The sequence below is a fragment of the Vanessa cardui genome, chromosome 21, assembly GCF_905220365.1.
Source record: "Vanessa cardui chromosome 21, ilVanCard2.1, whole genome shotgun sequence".
NCBI lineage: Eukaryota > Metazoa > Arthropoda > Insecta > Lepidoptera > Nymphalidae > Vanessa > Vanessa cardui.
In genome coordinates, this window is record NC_061143.1 from 12,470,377 (window position 1) to 12,492,882 (window position 22,506).

Sequence of the window (22,506 nt, forward strand, 5' to 3'; positions counted from 1 at the left end):
TATTATGTAAATTGTCATTATACATTTGTCAGTCCACTAAATGTGTTTAATATAATATTTCAATAACATAAAATAACATTATTTAAAACATACTGTTTAATAGTAGAGATCGTATCTATATTTTATTTGTTTTTTACTTTTGGAGTGTATATGAAGTAAATAATATTGCTTTTAAATATATTTTTTATAAATAATCGAAATTAAGTTAAGACATGGCAACATTAATAAAATTAAATCTTGTGATGGTCATACTTTACCTTACCTCAGACTGACAACTTCAAAGTTTATCATGTCAAACACGTCATTCATTTCATTTTTACGAAAGAGGATGATCGCGGTGGTCTTGCAAATTTTTTTATAATTTTTCTTTAAGTGGTGCAGTGAGTGAACTAGTGTATATATTGTTATCGCTACAATAGAAAGTTACAACAGCAACCATGTTTAGCTGGCTTAAGAAAGAAGGCGAAAAAACTGAAAGTATAGAAAATGTCGTGGAGGGTCTCAAAAGAATTTATAAAACGAAACTTTTGCCGCTCGAGTTGCACTATCAGTTTCACGATTTTCACTCTCCACAGCTTGAAGAACCCGACTTTGATGCGAAACCGATGATTCTTCTCGTAGGCCAGTACTCGACTGGTAAAACTACGTTCATTAAATATCTCCTGGAGAGAGATTTTCCTGGCATCCGTATCGGGCCTGAACCTACAACAGATCGGTTTATCGCCGTAATGTTTGATGAAAAAGAAGGCATGATACCTGGAAATGCGCTCGTCGTAGACCCCAAAAAACAGTTTCGTCCTTTGAGTAAATTTGGAAACGCCTTTCTCAACAGATTCCAATGTTCGACTGTAAATTCGCCGGTTCTTCGGGGAATCTCTATCGTCGATACTCCTGGTATTCTATCGGGAGAGAAGCAGCGCGTTGATAGAGGATACGACTTTACCGGCGTGCTCGAGTGGTTCGCGGAGCGCGTCGATCGTATCATATTGTTGTTTGACGCCCACAAACTCGACATCTCGGATGAGTTCCGGCGCAGTATCGAGGCTCTGAGGGGCCACGACGACAAAATTCGTATCGTTCTAAACAAAGCCGACATGATCGATCATCAGCAACTAATGCGTGTGTACGGTGCTCTGATGTGGTCGCTGGGTAAGGTGCTGCAAACACCTGAGGTAGCGCGCGTGTACATAGGATCCTTCTGGGATCAGCCTCTCCGCTACGACGTCAATAGACGGCTCTTTGAAGATGAGGAGCAAGACCTCTTCAGAGATATGCAGTCTCTACCTCGAAATGCTGCATTACGTAAATTAAATGACTTAATTAAAAGGGCACGCCTCGCTAAAGTACATGCATACATAGTTAGCGAGTTGAGGAAAGAAATGCCCTCAATGTTTGGTAAGGATGGCAAAAAGAAAGATTTAATAAAGAACTTAGGTCAAGTCTATGATAGGATTCAAAGAGAAATGCAGATTTCTCCTGGTGACTTCCCCGATATCAAAAAAATGCAAGAAACATTAGCTAATCACGATTTCACCAAATTCCATCCATTGAAACCAAAATTATTAGAAGTGGTGGACAACATGCTGGCCACTGACATCGCCCACCTCATGGACATGATCCCACAGGAAGATATCAATATTGTTTCCGAGCCGCTCATCAAAGGTAAGTCACTAGATCTCTCTAAATTTAGTTTACAGTATGAAAGACATTCAGTTTAATAATATGACAACTATACATCTTTAAAACAGGAAACACTTGATAAAAATGTTCAATGATTCATATAGGTGTGTGTGAAACTTAGCACAATTTATACAAGGTTAAACTTATTATATCCTTATAACAAACAGTGTTTGCATGAAGCAGCACATGAAGTAGACATCTCTTATCACCAGATATTGACCTGAATAAGCTTTCTTATCACTTGACTGTTGCATGAAATCATCGCTGTAACTATTAGAATTGCTAATACCTATAATTAGTAATGTTTTTCATCTCTTCGTGTATCATAAATATTAATGGGTTTGCTTAGCAAATTATTTGCATATGTTATATCTGTATGATACTTGGTTTATATTAAATTAGGTTTCCGTATCATGATGTAGCACATTATTAATACTATTAATAGTTGGAATAACATCTAGCTTGTGATCAATGTATATTTTGTCGACATTTTTATATCTTAGTTACATTTAACTTTGACAATAAACTGAATCAGTCCTGTGAAAAAACATTTAATCTAAAGGAGTTACACCGTCATATGATGTAGTTAACATTAACATGCATTAGTTATTATTACTAAATGTTCTAGAATCTTACTGTTGAAGAATGTTTCATGATTATGGGAGTGATAGTATTTCCGAAACATATAAAGCTATAAATAATGATAGAGAATCCAGAATGTTTAATAGTAATAATATAACAATTCATTTACTAAAGGAAAAAAGACTACTTTAAACTGCAACATGTGTGTTGGCTTTTTTGATTCTATCTTGACACTTGACAAAATTTAGTGATAAAGTGTGATGTATGAAGTATTTAAGTGCTTGGTTTTATTTTATTCGTAAAATATAGTATATATCAAAATTACAGCTGATATATATTAAAAAATAAATAAATAAAACAAAAAAGTCAAAATAAATTAAGAAAATAAACTTTAATAAACTAAATATACAGTTCTTAACACTCAGAGGCAATCTAGTGGTACTGCATGTGAACATTTAAACTTAATTGAAATCTCACTCATACTTGAACTGAATAACTATCAACATATCAAAATTATGCGAAATATTCGGAATGAATAATCATAATGGTCTATTTAAGTGTCAAAATGATGAATATGTTTTTAAAGGGATTTTCGTCGTATGGTTTATTTATCGAATTAGTCTTGACTTTATAATTATTTAGCCAGCGTTCGCCGCAAAGACGCCCGAATCTGCGTTCGTGTCACTTAATATAAATCAAAACGCACTTCAACCTCTGAGCCATATTCAATTATATAAGCCTTTTGAAGCAGAAAGGCAAGTACGTCTCGTACAAAATGCACTCGACTGTACTACCCAGTAGCTGAACTCGTGAAACAGATAATGCATGAATAAGTGTTTATTATAATGTTCCTATATACCATATTATGATTGTAAAAATTGTTTTTTTTTTCACTTTATCAGGCATTCCAGGGATTGTTTTACTTATTGCTTACTTACCAATGTATTAGTATCTATTTAATGTTGCGTTTCTGGTCCTGTAAATAGTAACCCTAGATCGATCACAACACCCGCGCAAGAAAAAGATCCATTTAATTTAGACTATAAATATGTCCCAAAGTTCAATAGTAGTCGCTCAATTCGATAAACTAATAAAGGAGTAAAGTTGCCAATAAAACCTGAGTCCACATCTGACCTCCTTCGAGCCCAACGACCTTTTAATTGCTATTGTTCGCATTGCTTTACTAATTAAAGCTTTCACTAAGGTGGAAAAAAATTAAATAGAACGAAATTTAAGTAACACTATCATAAGTTATGATTCATAACAATATTTGTTAACAGAGCATTTTAGACATTTTATTGAAATAATAAATTATTTTGCCTAGAATTGAAGACTGGCTTGCAGGCGGTCTGTTTGAGTTATTATGAATATGAGTTTTTCGTTTCTATAGAATGGAATAAACAATGGCAATATTAAGTTATATGTATATTCATGCGTTTCGTTGCATTATTATTGCTCCCACGGAAATCCGAATAAGGTATAGTTAACCTGTCCAGAAAATTCTCGTTAGAAGCAATTTAATGTTATAAGGGAATGCAAAATTTCAGTTTTGAATTATAAATAGATACTATTACAATATTTGCAATTACGGCTTTAAATGTATGACGCCGTGCGCTTCGGAAGCGAGATGCGTTTGGGATATTTAACGTGGACTTGGTAGTTATTTATAAACGGTTAACTTCATTATTTAACATTTCATATTACATGTTTATGTAAAGAAGTTCCGCGTGTGGCGTAATTCTCTTCTACACGAGTACATGTTTTTTTTGCACACAATAGTTATAATCGCTTGGTTAGCGGCGTTTAAAGCAGTACTTATTCTTTAGTGTGCCTCAGTGTGTATGGACAAAGTTGAATTATCATCAAGTGTTTCTAGTTTCATGTTAAAGTTGATAATAAGAAAATATTTTCGTGTCTGTGAGCACTTCGCGCAAAAATACTGAAGACATCAATAGGTCTCTTTTAGTTTAGTTGTAGATGTCTAGAGAGCATCTATTTTGAGCCATGAATTGATAGGTCACGAGAAGTCATTTGATTATAAAAAAAAACTGTCTCACAATATGATCTACATGAAAATGAAATAGCAGTCAAAGTAGCAGACGTTCAGGCTGACTAGTCAAATTTCGCCAAAGATGTTCTCTGTATTCCTAATGACAAGCAAATTTATTTAACTTAAATTCTTAAATAGGAAAACACTTTCCGGGGTACCAATACTAGGTTTGGATGTATCACTGTAAATTTGTCATTACGTATTTAACAAAATATATTTCGTGACTAAGACTACCGCGTGTATGTATATGTGTATTGTGTACCTGTTACCGTCATCGTATGTATATATCTACTAATGAAGCAATAACTCGTAATTCACGGGCGTGTTCCGTACGGCAATTAACGTAAAATTTCTTATCAGAATATTATCACGTGAGTGAGCAAAGCGGTTGTAGATATAAAATTGCGTAAATGATTTTTAACTCAGCCGAAGCAATGATTAGGGCAGCGATGCGGCGCGGGCGCACCCGTGACCTTGGATATTGTACTTGACTGCTGAATGCTCGTAATTTATGACCCTGAGCCATGCTAACTGTTATAGCAAACTAATTAATATACCCCCTCATATAAATAATTTAACTAAATACATAGTTACTGATTTAATTGTAGAAAATTGTTTTATATAATGCGTAGAAAGCTTGTTATTAGTGTTAAACATGTAGTTACACAGAACAAAAGACGAGCATTTACATATTTATGCGTTGATATTGATTTACATCGAAACAACAAATGCTCGAACTTTGTTACGTAACAAGTTGGTCGATGTTTCCCGTTCACTAACCGTAACATTGCACCCGCTTGACGTCGCTACTCATAAGATATTGTAACCGCACGTGGAAGGGTTGTTATGCATGCATAGTAAAGCTGGTCTGTCCTCAAGGGGAGCCCGGCGACCCGCTGGCGGCCGCGCTGGAACGCCTGCATGTCAAACGTGGCTTCCTGGAAGGTAAGCGAATGTAACGCTTTGGCTTTCGTGCTCGTCCATTTGATGCGGTTGACGTAAACATCATCAACACGTTAAACAATACTACTTTACATTAGCCATCATTAATTTTTGAATAACTATGTTCATCATTAAAGTTGTGCGGTGACAGGCTTTTTAAAGGTTCTCTTGGCTTGGCACTCACGTGTTATTTACTAACCAAGTGAGCCAATATAATTAGAACAAGAGATCTGACATCTTAGATATCATTGCTCATAGAGGTGGCTTGGCTTACGATGCCAGTGTCTAAAGATATTAAGTTGATCAATTACTATCCGATGGCTATTTATATTTTCTGGATTAAATAAATACAGAAACAAAATTTATTGTGGGCATATTGTACTAATTGAAAACGTGAACATATATATATGTAATCAGAATGTCCTTTGCTGTGTTTAGCATGAGTTTTATATCTGTCCGACGCCGTCCTCTCGTAGTGCCGCTCCGCGTCTGTTGTCACCGATAGCATTTATCACACAGTTAATTCTATTTCGGGGTCGCTCCATTCTTGTATTGTGTTGTCCCATACGTGTATAATAGTGTCTATTTATAAATGTAGACTGGATCTATTACCTTCCTAAACACTCCAAAAATATACATTATTATATTTTCATTTAACATAAGTGTTAAATTTTCAAATGGGCCAACATGTTGTTACGAGGGGTAACCATTGCCCATAGACATTGGTACTGCTACAAATTTTAAGTATGGCATGCATCGTCAGTGCTCCACCAACTTTGGGGAATGATACATCCCGTATGTCTGTTAGTTACACTGGCTCCTTCACTCTGTAATAAGCGTAGAATGTGTGATGACTTCGTAGTACCTATTTACATTTTATTCCACAAAGCCCTACCGCCATGTAAATGCTTATTCATGGTATAAGTTTTTACTTTGCCTTCCAATTTGTACATTACTACACTTTTTTATCAAAAGTACTTATACGATGTGTACTGTTTAAATTTTTCATCGGTTTAATGATAAAGGCTATCTTATATAAACTAGATTACCAATTTTATCTTTAACCTTCAAACTGCTAAACACCATAATATCAATTTGTGACTAACCATATTTTATACTAATTACTATTGTCTATTGTATCCGATATGTTTATAGCGAAACTATTTAAATAACTTATTGTACTAATTTAATTGCTGGCAGTTGTTAGAAATCTTTAATGGATTGCGATCGTGGATTCGGCCCCAACACAATTTTTTCTGCATAATATATGTTTATAATTGAACTAAACTTAATAATCGTGAGGAAACATACATGTGTGGTCAACACACAAAAATTTTCCTATTGTAGTTGAACAAGCTCCTGCATATATCTTAAACATATAAAACAGAGCTTAATTTACTAATATAACGAAATTCTTTAAAGTGAAACTGACATTTTATTACATCGCAGTTAATCTGCTTTGTCTCGTTCTAGTGTTACTTTACTTACATCGCTTGGCAACACGCGATATGTTTATTGCTCATAATAAATTCCATAACAATGTAACAAGCATTTTTGAATTACTCATTAATATTTTCTAAGTGCCTGCGGTATCTGAATGATGCATCGCTTCGGCCCGACTTACACACCCGAGCTATGCGAGCGTTTGCTGCTCATATACTCGTAACTCGTATAATGTAAAGTAAATCGTATTATTCGTTCGTATCTAAACATTGAGTCACATGTATTGTTTAATAGAAACGGCCGTTCGCAAGCGCCGGCGCACGTTTTGTGATCGACTAGCTAATGCGGAAACGCAATTAAGGACAAGTGTTAGCTTGCTCTGTGAACTTACCTACATTTGTCTAACGGACGACTGGCCTCTGTTTGTCATGTCATCTCATTTTGTTATTATAGCTCTCAGTCCATTTAAATTTCTAATATCTCAATAGATTTTAAAAATTAAATTGATTTTAAATGAAGAGAACGAGTATTCAAATTATTTGTTCACTATACTTAGGTTTGACAGTATTTTAATTTAAAGTATAGAAATACATTATGTAAACCGGCTACCGCATCGTACGCCATATCAGCTATAGATAGATATAAGATAATTGTAATGACTACGTCAATTTTATAATGATAATTTAAAGTAACCGATTTTTCTACAAATTTATATAAATGGACCAAACGATTCATAATACTATGTGTCTCTCTCGAACAAAAACGTAATTTTCCAAATTGTTTCATAAACGATGCTGAGCTTTCAGCTGACAAATATAAAAAAATACATTGATAGTATAGATACTCCTCTTATTTCTGAAGTCGGCTAAAAATTTAATGGTACAGAAAAATCTGTAGAGATGCAGTTTTATAGCAAAAACATATATGTGCTTAGGTTAAAATAAAGTATGTTTCATTTTCACGTGTACATATTTTTAGAGTAGAATTTATTAATGTTGACTGAATGTTTATAATAGTTATAGTAAATTTATTCAATAAATAGCTCAAATTTCCCCTATAAATCAATAATTCAACATAAGACTTCTAAGAATCAATTGATCACTTGACATATGTATATCCAATCAAGAGTTACTGGGCTGGCGACGACGGTGATAAATATAGTGGCTAGCAATCTTATCACTTACCGATTCGCTGTAAGTAGAGTTTGCATAACAATACACTTATCGAACGGTCGACGATAAGGAGTCATAATTGCATGTGTCACTGGCGACGGTTCGAGTGAATGTCAAGGAGCCGAAGAGTGAATGGTTTAATTAATTTTTATGTGTCTGAGTTGTTATTTGTCGCGGTGATTATACCTTCGTGTCTTGATCGATTCGTCATACATTTGTGTAAGGCCCATTCTCGACCTTCAGAAATGACAGATTATCATAAGTTAATTTGGAAACTATTGGAAACTAATGATAAGATCGAGTTTTTAAATTAATAATTGATTATTATTGTTGTCATTAGTAGTTCATTAGCTGTAATTAATGAACATTAAATACTAGTTGCTTCGCGTTGTTCCCGTGATAAACCCGAGGATCGTCGCGTGATGTTATAGTCTATAAAGGTTAACAATGAGAATAAATGTAACGCAAAAGATTTTTCAAATCACATTAGTAAGATTCTGAGACGAGCTAATTCAAATAAACAAACAAATTTGTTAGCTTTATATTACTTGATATAATACCTATTTACTTGATGACAATAATAATGTAACCAAAACGCTTATAAAATTTTAATATCTTTTTTAACATAGATAGTTGTAAGTAGATACATTTGCACTACTTGTTCTGAAAATAAGTAGAACAACTTGTAATTTCTTCTTTACATTTGCAAACTCTGAATTTGATTTCATTATTATGTCCACGACGTCGGATAAAGTCGACAGGGTTTAGTTGTTACGTCAGATTCCGCTGAAAAAACTAAACGTTTGTATTGGAAATTTGCAATTCGACGTTGACCTCATTTGTGCGAAACGACGAAAAGCAAAATATGCTGCGCCAGCATTTGAATTAACATTTGTTTTACTTTGCGTAAATGAAAAACATTATACATAGCGTATGTTATGCTTAACTATTAAAAAACATTTATAAATCGTACTAATAAATATATGAGAAAATCTGGTATGTGTGTGCTATCTTATCAAAAATAAATTGAATAGTCGTCATTATGTAATTTTACAGAGATGGTAGCCTGGAGCCTGGTTTAATTAAGTCTCTAATACATTTAATGGGAACTGAGTCGCGGAACAGAGCTTGTTTGAACATACATGTAGTACGTGCACTGACAATTGCATGAGGGCCGCAGAACTCTACTATGGTGTAACCGTGTCGCGCGACTGTGCGCTGACAATGGGAGCACGACCGATACTTTCGCCGGGGTCGGCGCGCGTCGCTGAAACAGATATCACTGTCTGTATTAATTACACAAATTCAATTCTTATTTGAAGATTTTATTTCAGTTAACTAGTTTATTTCGGACGCTTTTCTAGCTTTCTTGCTCGTGACTCTTTTCTGTTGGTGGCGCTTTGGGCGAGGTCCTCTGGAGAATACTCTGTATTGTTATTGGCTATACTTTAGACGGTGCATATGTAGTTAATAGGCACAGGGACCATAATATCTTAATGTACACCTTTGATGGTACATATAGGTATAAAAATTAAAATTATCTTCTCATATGTCATAGTAGTACCGTTGTTTATTAGCGATAGTCTTGTACCTTATTAATCGTAGCGAAGATTTAAGGATAGTCCAGCTAAGTTTTATGTTTTTCTTTCAAGAAATACTTAGTAACGCCTCGTGAGCCTAGAAAAGAAACCTCAAGCTTAGGCACTCAAGAGACACTAATCTCTCTGCTCGTATCTGATTTCGGTCTCATCGGTATATGTGCACCTTTCTTTACTCGCTCACTTTTGAACGAAAATACCTCTTGCGCATGTGGCTACAGCTATTTATCTATAATATTTTCGATAGGCTGCTGTGGTTTGATTACGTTCAGGAAAACGTCCTTATTCGCCTTTTATTATGTTTTACCACTTAACTTCACATGGGTCAATCTGTCGCTTGCAGTATTATAGATAAATTAATATTATAATTTAGATTTGCAAAACTATTTGATTTATTTCTTATCGTATTAGCTAGACATATTCTTTTTTTTCTAATCAAATGACCAGCAAACATGTTACACAGTAGCTTACGTAAAACATCGCGTGCGAGTCAAAACGCGTCTGTCGGTAGTGTCGCAAATTGCAGAGCGCTGCGCCACTCCGCCACCAATGCGCTAAACGTGTTGCGTTTTAGTTCGCCTGTCAACTAACCAGGACGAATGTACTTAATATTTGATTCTATTTTCGCTATCAACGAAAGTGGCAAATCGAATGTTCAACATAATAACAGCGCCTTGCCTTCAAGGACGTCGAATTACTGAGCAATTGAAATCAGTTTAATTTTAATGTTGTCGGCGTTAAATTTCACTTTATTGCTCTAACGAATGTCGCGGCATTTATACACTTGACTGCTAATGAATTGTTTAGGTATTTACGGCTAGGTTTTCTCGTCAAGGTTTCACAGTACGGCGTGTTAATAACAATGCAATAAGCGATTACTACAACACTACAACTCAAGACACATGCTATCGTGTGACACAGTTACGCTGATACAGATTACATTTGAGATTAATTAGACAAGATATATCGACTATTCCAAAACGCGTAATCGAAGTAATTTACGAGTGATTATGCGTTTGGTGTGAGCCTGTTCGCGGAGGATGTGTATCAGTTAATTGTGCTGAGGGCATTGTTCCCGTGTCCGCTGTGACATCAGCACAGCGTGACCATTGAGTCGCATCTCAGCTGCCATTGTTGCCGACCCACTTGTTCTCAATGACTCGCATTGTGCTCGATGTGACTGATGCACCCCACCGATGGAATCATTTGTTTCCCTTTCAAGTGGTCAAGAGATGATACTGATAGTGTAGCTCAGCACTCATTGTCGTATTGCTATTGACAGGGCGAGCGACTTGCTTACGCTAAATAGTGGTTTCTTTGTGATGTAATCCGATATCGAGTCATCGCATTAAAGTTAGTCCTCCACTGGGTTGTAGAAAGTTTATTGTGCATTATGCTTTAAGTGATTGTAAATTAACAGTTACGGATACAGTTTTACGTCAGTGGCGCAGAAATCTGCACACAGTAAAAAAGTAGCTAGAATCAAATCCATAGAGCGTGATAGTGTTCGGAAGTGCGATGTGGGCCGCGCGCGCGCTGAATATTACCGACCGGCCTGCGCACGCGCACTCCGGCGACGAGTGCTCGATCACCATTTACAGTTGCGATTATCGTTTTAAATGGCGTCTTCACTGTTTCAACAACGTTTTGGATATCACAGTAATAAACATGTATTTAAAATTATGGCTCTATTTCTTATTGTTTTTTTTTATTGGATCGCGGTCGTTGATTGTGTCCTTTATGGATTTAAGTATTCCCACTTACACACACTAGACAAACATATTATAAGAATACATACATACAAATTTGTACATAAGAGTAAATATTCGTGTACTATATATATTGAAAAATATATTTTAGTAATTTTGATTTTGCAATTAAATGTTTATATCTATGATGTTTTCAAAATTCGAATTAAGTATTCAGGTTGTATATGAAGTCTAATAAAAACGTAGCGATATCCAGGTGCATATTAATCAGCCCGTTCCAGTATAATGAATGAGTCAGAGCTTCGCAGTCATGTGTCCGCCTTCAATATCAATGTTTGATTGTTGTTTGGAACATCGCCGCGTACATTGTACATAACTGTAAACTAGATTCCGTGCATTCATAGCTAGTGAGCGCTGCTCTATCTGCTCCAATGATGATACTGGCTGCATCTTCCGGCGTGACTTGAAATGAATTAGTCCTACTTTGATACTAGTTACTATTGATATACATATGTAATTGGCTCGAAAGAAAAATTATAAGGTCTACTAAAATCCATAATATCCATCGAAAAGTTACTACCATATCCGTACCCTCCGTACCGCGGTCCCCTATTAACGTCTGTCTGAGAGATGATCAATTCCAGTAGCTTCCCAATTTTTCTAGATTGTCAATCTCATAGTACGAGGGTGACCTTAGCTCCTTTTTCCAAATCTAGTTTGAATATTCTCTGTTTGAGGCCTTGTTCCATCTTCACTCCAAGTAGAATATAGACTGGCATTTCCACTTATTCTTAATAAATCTTTTTAGTTGCAGAATATATAAGTATATTTTATGAAGGGAAGTATTCTTATAACCTCGTTTGGGTGATTTGAAGTTGGTTGGACATTGGCATGAATAGAATTGAAGTAAGGCTCGGAGAAGTCACCTGAACGTTTAGTTTGCCAAAGTAATTGAGAGTTAAATATTGAATTTTATGTTGCCTTTCGTGCAATTATATCAATTTTTTTATTATCGTGGTCTTGATCAAATCGTAAGATTATCATTTCATGATTACAAAAACATTGCAAATAATTTTGGTATCTGACTAATGTCGTCATACCTACGTTTTGTTCGAAACCGGTTTAGATAACTTTACATGATTAATTATTAAAATATCATTTACTGAGGTTAAAGTATCAATAACAGGTTTTAAACATCACAATAACATAACCCTCAGTGTTAGTAGGTCAAAGACCTCGTATTATCTCTAACAGAGCCAATGTCGCCACGTCGTTGCTTAAATGCGGGCCGACGTCACACATTGGATACCTACTACTTACATTCTGAATTTTCTGAAATAAAAATTACCTCATTTTAATATACATTTTGTCAACAAAAGGCAGTAGAGCAAATATTTAATCCCCGCAATATTTTTTATCGGAAATTAATCGAACTGCTCTAAATTCCAATTAATTAGTTTGAGTTTGGTTCTATTAGTAATATACATATATATAGTCTACAAAAAAATAACCCTGTAAGTGTAAGACCTGTATGCGTCAAACGTATCATTATCCGAGTCGTATCAGTCGAAGTGTTTGTCGCGGCGTGAATGAATGCCCGTACGATTAAACTTCCACAAACAGCGCCGCCCACCCCGCAGTCAGCATCGCTGTTATTTAGGGGCAGTCGTGCGAAGAATTTTATTACATGCACTGTTTCGTGACTTGCATAACACTTGTGCATCATTAGTGCTAAATATTTGCCATTTTTAATATTGTTTCAGTATCATATCAATATTCTAGTCAATAAAATGTTTTTCTACGTTAGTCTCGACGTACTGTATCGGACTTCCTTTATATTTAATTATAAATTAATTATCCAAGTATCGTTATTTCAATGAATTACGAAATGCTTTGATGAATTACTTAATGGTTGAATCGCAATCAAATGTATGGTTTGTTCTTACAGTACAGGCTTTAATAAATGTAATATGTCATTAAATTTAACAGTATTTTTCCAGTAGTTAGAAGAGTCTATGGACGATGCTAAATCTTCTATTTGAAAACATAAAGAAGCGTTAACGCTTCTTTGTGTTATCACCGTAATATTTTCAATTAAAAATAATTATTATTTCATCAAAGACTAAAACATTATGTATGGTGGACTGTCAGACCTAAAGCTAACCTAAACCTAAAGCTGTAAAAATTAGCAATTTATTCTGGAACATATTCGAATAATACTTTCCATTCTAATGTTTCCTTCGAAACGCGTGCAGTCTTGATATAACAAAAACCAACCTTCTCTTACTTCCGCGAACTATCATTTCACTTGCCACGTGCTTCGCCTCTCAACGACTGTGATAGTGATACGCCACAGTTATAGACCTACACTCTTTTGGCTATTCTTATTGTTACTAACAAAAACGATGCTACTTTTGGCTTATAAATTTAAATTATTAAGAAACAAAATATAATCCCTCCTGAATAATAATCACCTACCGGAAAAATGTGAGATTTCATCTAAATCAAGTAGTAGTTATGTTTGTTAAGTATCTATGCAGTTCCTCCAACGTTTACATAAATTGTTTCCTAATTAGTTAGAATAAAAATTATCGTTTATTTTTAACAAAAATTTTTGCTTTTCAATCGGTCCTCATACCTCATGGCACAAATCTAATATGATTACATAAGATAATCTACTATTTTTAAATACTCTTTATTAATGCCACTGCTAGTAGAACAAATTCAGTGTTAGAACACTTTGTCCACAAAGGAGTGCCAAAATGCTCTGAATGCCGTTAAGAAAATGATGTTACGGCTGTACGTACGGCGAAGCGTTTACCACGACTCCAGATCCCATGTTATTATTAATTTGGATCATTATAAATATTGTAAATTAATTTTTTTAACGGTGCTGGTTGCGCTGCAGGTATCAAAAATTGTGGTTTCAAATATGAGCATGCAACTCTGCGTTTTATAAACTTGATTTGTGTATTTGCTCTTTTTCATCACAAACTTGATGCGGTGATTTAAAATTTATAGAGCGCAAGTCAGTGTCACCTTCAGGACGCCCTGACGTAGCGTGATCGAATAGGCTCCAATCCTTCTCCTCATCAGAAGAAGAGGCCTTTTCTCATAAGTTGGAATTTACAATATAATTGATGTGTGTCACTTGCTTGGTGAAAGACATCCCCATGGAGTAAGCAATATCACTCGAAATTTCCAAAAGTAACAATGCCGTCCTTGTTTCTGTACAAGGCCATAACATTAAGGCAGTCTAAAGAGGATTGTCTTGTTGCGGCGTCGTGTGGGCGACAACGGACGCGCTTCCTCCTTAACGCGAGATACCTGCATCCTGCGCTCGGACCTTGGCTGACCATTCCCAATTCTGTTCGGGAGAAAATTGCACCAGCTCAATTACCTCTCCGTTCTTCGGCTTTTCCATTCTCTCAAGATTCGTCGACCGCTGTAGTTTGATCATTTTGTGCTCCTTTTGAAATGGAGGATCAAGGAGACCTGGTCACGCTAACGTTGTCTTTTGATGGTATATATTTTTTATATTAATGGCACAGTTAGTTTACTTGAAATTCAATTTTTCTTTAATTATTAAATTGTCCTCGAATATAGCAATTATTGACTATGCATTTAAAAATTTATAAAATATGTGAGATTAATAGTCTTTTAAACTACTTTACTGATTCACATGAAAGGTGGTATTTTCATGGAGAAAGATTTTGAAACCTCCACTTCTAACTCGCCACTAAATGGCACTCCATCACATCATACTTTTACCCGCCTTTCCTTCACCATAAAATTTTTAATAGTTTATATGCACAGGCAACGTCTGCCGGGTTTTGCAAGAAACATATAGAATGCGGTTTTTAACAGGCTACTAAATATGATATATAATTAGTATGTCCGCGTTACGTGCTCCGCGGGTGACGTAACATACCTTCGTTTATCTATACATATAATAAAACCGAAGAGTCTGTTTGTAGTATAGAAAATAAGATATCCGCGAAATATATTTATTTTTGATCATTAAATATATGAAAAGTTGTCAATAATATACTACGCTGTTTGTATTACAGCGAGAGTTCCACAACTAATATTGACTGCTGAATAATTAATATTTATGTGTCGTACGATTTGTTTACGAGTAATAAGCGTATGTGATGATTGCACTAGTGGACACTCGCTACATAATTATTCATTAACAATAAGGAAATGTGTATTTTTACTTTAATATAACTTTTATTTTGTCAATATACTAAAAATCTTGATTTTATTTCGGCACCAACTTGTACAAAATGTAAGTGTCACAAGCACCAAAAATGTGTATCAGAGCGATAATTTGGGGCTGGTTTTAAATCCGACTGCAAGAAATAGCGCAGACATATGAATAAGCGATGTATAGTATATAATATGTTTCAGTGTTATTGGACAATTGGATTAATTTGGATAAGATTCTAGTGGCGAGAAGTGTGGACCACGTTGTGTTTACGCTAAGCACCAGTCTGTCGGCGCGCGACTCGCTTCCTACACTTTCACTGCGCCCGCGCCGCCGATGCGATCTAGATTACTCACTCTCCTCATTGCTATTACGTGACTGACGATCGAGACCACCAGTCGCGCTGCCTCTGGACCCCGTTGCTTACTTATGGGCATATTTCCACAAATGACGATCGGGAAAACGTAATAAACGACTTGCTTCTGCGATGTTGGTCCGAACGTTTTTCATTTGATTCTAAGATTTGTTTAATATGATATGATTGTTTTCAAATGTATCAAATGACGATCACAAATCTATTCTTGTTAAAGAGTTTGTTCCTAAAGACAAAATAGAAATATTTATAAACAATTGTAATCGTTTTAGTCTTGTTTAGATTTTTTTTACATTAGGTAATTGAATTTTGATCGATGGCCCAGTGGTTTTAGCGCGTGCATCTTAACCGATGATCGCGGGCTCAAACCCACGCAGGCACCACTGAATGTTCATGTGCTTAAGTTGTGTTTATAATTCATCTCGTGCTCGGCGGTGAAGGAAAACCTCCTAAAAGAACCTGCATGTGTCTAATTTCAAATAAATCAGGCCACATGTGTGTTCCACAAACCCGCATTGGAACAGCGTGGTGGAATATGTTCCGAAACTTTTCCTTAGATGAAGAAGAGTCCTTAATCCAGCAGTGGAAAGTTTACAGGCTGATGTTGTTATGTTGTTTTTGTAAAATTAAATTTAGTAATTTTATCATTTTTTTATTAACAAGCACTTTTAAATCAACACTTACAATATAAATTAAACGCTACCGTTGATTCTACCGTGTGACCAGCAATTTATATTTCAATCGGTATCGTCTCCTAGTTGCCGAATGCGTAACTGCTAAATTGATAATTTTTTTTTTGTTATTGCATTTCGCATTCGACGCGCAACGCTTGCTTTATTAGCTGCTACGTATTCTCTTAATTACCGACTTAACCCCAGTTACATACTTTATACCTGTTTCGTATCGAGTTCGCTGACCTTTCACCGCCGACACGTAGATTTTGCTCAGTCTGCGTACTAGCCAACATTGCCTACTGATAAAAAAATCTGGGTCATATAAATACTGTAGGAAACTTAACTTGATTTAGGAGAACCCCTTGAACCTGCTATTTGTCAATTATTATTTTGAACATTTACATTAAAAAAACGCTGAGTAAGTGTCAAAGTCAAAACTGAGGGATCCTTTGCTTACCAAACAGTATTTGGCTTACTCCACCGTGTTACACAAATGCTTGTTGGTACAGCATGTTGCTTGATGTCTGACCCACACATTCAAGTTCCCTTGTATGCGTCTTTATCGTCTTTGCAAAATATTTTTTTATAGTTATAATATATGGCTTTTATTTGTGCCAAGACAGCACAGAAAGATAAATTATAAGCACTGTTTAAGAACATAGAAATTAAGTAATTACCTAGTCAATCCTTATCATCATACAACATTATTGGTTCAGATGCATTTGTGTTTGAACACTAAAATATACAAGTTTTGTTACCATTAATTGTATATGTATTTTAATGCATATACGTTAACGTACATCTACAACGTATTTCCTTTTCTTGTCCAAAACAAATATTAGAAAAAATAGAACTACACATACTAAGTACCCTCAGAATTAGTTATAAGGATTTTTTTCTTAAATTGTCTTTCACAATTTATTTTTATTTATATTGTGGTATTAAGTAACACAATTAATAAGGAAACCTTCGGCTTATTTTTTCCCAAACGCTAACGGTCTTTTCAAATGATTCTTAACGTATTATTTACGAATTTTAAATAATGCAACCTATTAAATGTCGCCTAATAAATCTGTGTTGGACGAAACTTTGTGCTGAAAGGACTTGTGACATTTTTTCTCCGCTATTAACAGGGGGATTTTCAAGCAGCATATTTATAGGAAACGCGCAATCACATCGTACTTTATATCCAATACTTAATGATACATAATTCGAAGAAATTTAGCTGATATTAGCTTTCATTCCGAATTCAAATTTCGTTAATCTGGGTTAACGTTTCGTGAATCAATTAGTGTCTGTATTAGAGTCTTTGTTGCCATAGAAATTAAAATATTACATTAAACTTGATATTACTTTATATTGTATTTCCTTAATATCGACTTTCGTTACAAAAGTAAACTCAAAGCACCAATAGCAGAAATAGCCACTAAATTGATTCATCTTTTATAAGCAGTTATTTATAAGTAGGAACTACAATTTGTATAAATTATACCGACAATCATCTGACGTTGAAGTCTGGAACGCAGCGCGGTGGGCGACATCTGATATGCACAATTTAACCAATTTGTTACATAAATATATATATACCATTTATTACGTTCCATATATATTAAAATTGATTATATCAATAAAATAAATTTATTATCAATTAAAATACAAGAGAAAAGTTAGAAAGCTTAGTATTTGTTCGTTATATACATCAGCCCGTACAATGGCCTCAGCTCAGCCGTAGTCATTTGTAGTGCATCGAAATGAATGATTTTATTTAAACGGCATAGTTCAAATGTTTCGTTTATGAGTATATTTGTGCATTCCAATATGTAAGTTACACTATACGAATATTCAGTTACGATAATCGGCGATCACATAAACCACAATATAGCCGTGACGCGCGTCATATCCACTTACGTTCCGTTCATTGGTTTTTATAATACAAATGTAAAACGGCAAACACATCAACACACACAACATCTTTACGCGACAACTACAAGTGCTGAAATATCAGATGTTAAGCACTAGTGAGTACTTTATCTTAATCTGTACTAATATTATAAGTAACTCTTTTACGGCTAATCCACTCAATCTCTTTGATTAAATGAGTGAAGACGCGGTCAATGAGTAGTTAATTTAATTTTATCTTACAAACTAGTCAAGTGTTTAATTACGTTTATATATTTTTATTATTAATTTAACCTAGTACAAATATAATCATTTTTTTTTTCATCAATTAAAATATTTAAACTTTCTTAGAAATAGTCGATTAACAGATATCTTATCAAGTCTAGTCTTGTCGGAGTCACATCGAATGGCTAATATTTGGTACATTTCTTGGTGATTGAAAGTTGCCAATAACCTCGTGTTGTCGTTTTTACTGGCACCTCGTGCATTCATGCGATTTAAGTGTTCCATAAAAACTTCTTATTTACTTAACGAAACGACGTGACCAATGGCCTTCCTTATTCACCTCAACCGATTATTGAACTTACTGACCTATATTGTCTTTACCGAAATGTAAGACAACAACAAACTGCAGACTTATCCATGTAAATATAAATCGTTAGTTTTTTGAATGGCTAAAACAAAAATACACTAATCGTTCATTGAAAGGCAACAATAGATGAAGTTTTTACTACAATCGGTGTGGAACAATACGGGTAATAGAGCGCGGTGGCGGCGCTGAATAGCCGACCTTGCTCTGATCCCAGATAAGGACCGCGACTATTTATCTCCGTTGCGGTCACTTCACCGCCGAATTGGAGGACGCGAACTGCGCCTCGCATGTCCTCTGAGTGTCATAGCATTGTAAAGCTTAGGTTGTGTTCCGGATTCTCGCGTTAACTTACTTAAGTTCTATGTGAATCGGATCGGAATTATAAAATATTTATAATTATGGTTTGAATTCTAAACAATAATTTTATATTAAATTTAATTCTGTGGTTTATTTGTTCTTCACGTTAAGAATAAAAATTTCAACGCCCAACTTATAGAAGATTAATATCTTCATTTAAAATCTTCTCTAATTACTACTAACTATTTTAGTCACCGCTTCTATAACCTCTTTTGTACTCTACGAAGTATTATTCAGTAACATACATGTTATAATTACTTGCCAAAATATTTACAAATAAATAGACAACTTGGTACTCAATTGTATAATCGACTTTTCTTTGATTCAGTCAATCACTTATTGATATATCAATAGGAAATTGTTTCCCTCGTCCAACTTACTCTGTTTAATTGTTGCCATTGATTCAAACTGATATTTTTGCCTTATATTGAATACTCTTAGAGAAAAGCTGTAGACCGAAATTAATTTTAAATTTCTAAAATATAGAACAGATGACTAAACGATTTATTTCTGAATTTCAGGTGGTGCTTTCGAAGGCGTAGAAGATCAAGTGTCACCGTTCGGGTACGGACGTGGCGAGGGCGTGGACGCCGGGCACGGTGACCCAGAGTGGATCTGCAGCAAGGAGAAGCCGCATTATGACCAGATATTCCAGGGTCTCAACCCTTGCGACGGAAAAGTCACCGGAGCCGGTACGCAGCTCCCGCTCACGCGGACTCACACACTCGCACGAATTCTTGCTACACACCCACACCTCACACACACGATGACATTAGACACGGCGTTACAAGCTCTGCTCTCCACCACACAGAATTGTTCCCAACTAACTGAACTATGCATGATACTTAAAAACAAAAACGAAAATGAAAATGGCGATAAAAACTTTGATAAGATTGCTGATGTTTTGTCGGTGACGACTCAAAACAGCAAAACTATCACCCAATTCATTATTAACGAATCTTTAACCAACTCAAATAGCATGTCTCGAGCTGTTTCCATCCACAGTTTGCACGACTCTGTAGCTTTCGATGAATCTAAAGACGAAACCGAGGGTGGCTCGAATCCGATTAGTTCTGACTTTACACACGCAACTAGCGATGATTCTAGCGATTCCGTCATCGAGAATGATTCCGGGCGGGCACCCTTCACTAACAACATTACAGAAACAAATGAAAAAGTGGGAGTTTTGCAGTCGTTACAGTTCTCTATAAAATTAATATCCTTAGTGTTGCTGAATTTGATAACGATAACGATAACAGCGGAATTCATGTTTATCTGCTTGGTATACATATTTACTGGCAAAATGTATATCGAGTTCAACGTGCCGAAATCTCCGCAGACTTGGATGGAAAGGGCTCGGGATTTGACTTTTGGCCTCGAAGATGAAACCATTAAAATTTCCTCAATCTTTCAATTGTTTTATCGACATACCATCGCTGATGTATTAAGATATCTTACAGCTTACTTGAGAGCTCAAAATGCTTAAAATGCGCATGTTCCGAGCTTGTAGTTGTTAATCGATTCCTGCAATCATTTTTATTTTGATATTTCTTATAAATGGGAGCGATGATCTAGTTTCTAAGTTTACGGACGATATCAACCCAACCAAAAAGATGCTGATATCTACGCGGGTCGTTATTTTGTTTCGTAGTTTACGAGTTTCCCATCATGACACAATAGTCTCATTATGTAGTGCCGAATACAAGTAATATTTTTTCAACAGCGGCCAAGACGGAAATGGTGAAGTCGAAACTACCGAACTCCGTGCTCGGTAAGATCTGGAAATTGTCAGACATCGACAAGGACGGTTTCCTGGACGACGAGGAGTTCGCTCTGGCGATGCATCTCATCCGCGTTAAGATCGACGGACACGACCTCCCCTCCGAGCTGCCCCCCCACCTCATCCCTCCATCCAAACGCAACTGAAGTCTGGACCTGAAACTTGGAATACGCGCAAATATCGTTTTAGGCTAGCATCGTCCGATCACTGCTTCATATTAAATGAAGGTTTCGTCGAGCCGTCTCATGTTTCCACGAAAAACTGTATAGAATTTTTCCTATTCGAATATAGCAAAAAGTTACTTTTGTAGATTTGGTATTGTCTGTATGGACGGCATCGACCATCAACCATTGTGTGCTTTACCTTCTAGTTCGTAAGATAAGTCTTAGCTTCCTTCCGTTTCCGTTGCGAGTCCGATTGCGATTCCCCTCACCTCACCACAATCTGTGTGTTGGAGGGCCGAGCGGCTCGGGGGCCCTCAGTGCGAACGGAGATAATGTTCGTTCTGCTTCTTCAAAAATTATTCTTATGAGATACGTATACAGTTACGCTAATTTAAATCTTAAATTGTTGTTACATTTTTAATATTTAGCTTTACGACTTAATTTATTGTTGAGGCGAGACTCGTTTGGTGCTTCAGAGTTTGATTTCTTATACACGATATATCGAAAATAATTTGTCCTCGTATTTTAAGTACATTTCTTTAAATTATAAATAATTATTATTATTCATATAAAGTTATTTAGATCACGTATTATGTTATGCATGCTTTTTCATTGACATTTTATTTAAAAGATTATACATACATTAAGTTGTTCCTATTAGCGGTTTCCTGGCTCAATAAAACTGATCATTATTTTTATATTGTAGATAGACTTATTCAATATTATTACGCGAAATTCGACAAAAATCCTACTTTCAATTCTCTTTGTACTTATCCACGTAGGCCTGTCTGTTACAAGCTAGTAACTTGTTCTAGCATTTTTATGCAGCATTTATTTGGAACTTTAGACTTCATCGTTCAGTGCCTTCGGTATGTTTAAGAAACGTTTGGCTTTCAAGCTTTTATTGCAGGACCCGGACTGGGATGTTATCACGTAGGGACGTCATCATAATACTTTCGAGGGAGATCAATATGTAAATATGGAATTTTCGAAGCATTACATTTTTGGAATGTACTTTACTGCGTCTCTCGCAGTTCGGCCGAGCCCCGCCATCCCCGGGGCCGCTGGACTGCGGGAGATGCCTTATTTTTACATTTGCTACTGTGTGTATATAAACATGAATGAATAATATGTACATGTATTTATCGTAAATTATACACAGAGTGTAATAAATAGTTAAGAAAATTCTGCAGTTTGTTTTATTGAACCTTTTAGCCACAAGCAGCAGGTAAAATATGTGAATAGAAAATAGTTATTCTTATCTAGATTTGTAATTTGGTT

The 22,506-nt window shown here is 35.5% G+C and overlaps 1 protein-coding gene across 2 annotated transcripts; it reads left to right on the forward strand.

The window, feature by feature from the left end:
• Window positions 1–283: 283 nt before the first annotated feature.
• Window positions 284–22,413, forward strand: LOC124538958 (EH domain-containing protein 3). 2 transcript variants are annotated; one of them, XM_047116244.1, is made up of 4 exons: window positions 284–1,662; window positions 5,192–5,257; window positions 19,803–19,973; window positions 21,005–22,413. In XM_047116244.1, the coding sequence occupies exons 1-4, from the start codon at window positions 438–440 to the stop codon at window positions 21,205–21,207; spliced, it is 1,665 nt and encodes a 554-aa protein (XP_046972200.1). In that variant the 5' UTR covers window positions 284–437; the 3' UTR covers window positions 21,208–22,413. The 2 variants fall into 2 exon arrangements, with proteins under 2 accessions (XP_046972200.1, XP_046972201.1); XM_047116245.1 differs by lacking the exon at window positions 5,192–5,257 and having other exon boundaries at window positions 288–1,662.
• Window positions 22,414–22,506: the final 93 nt, after the last annotated feature.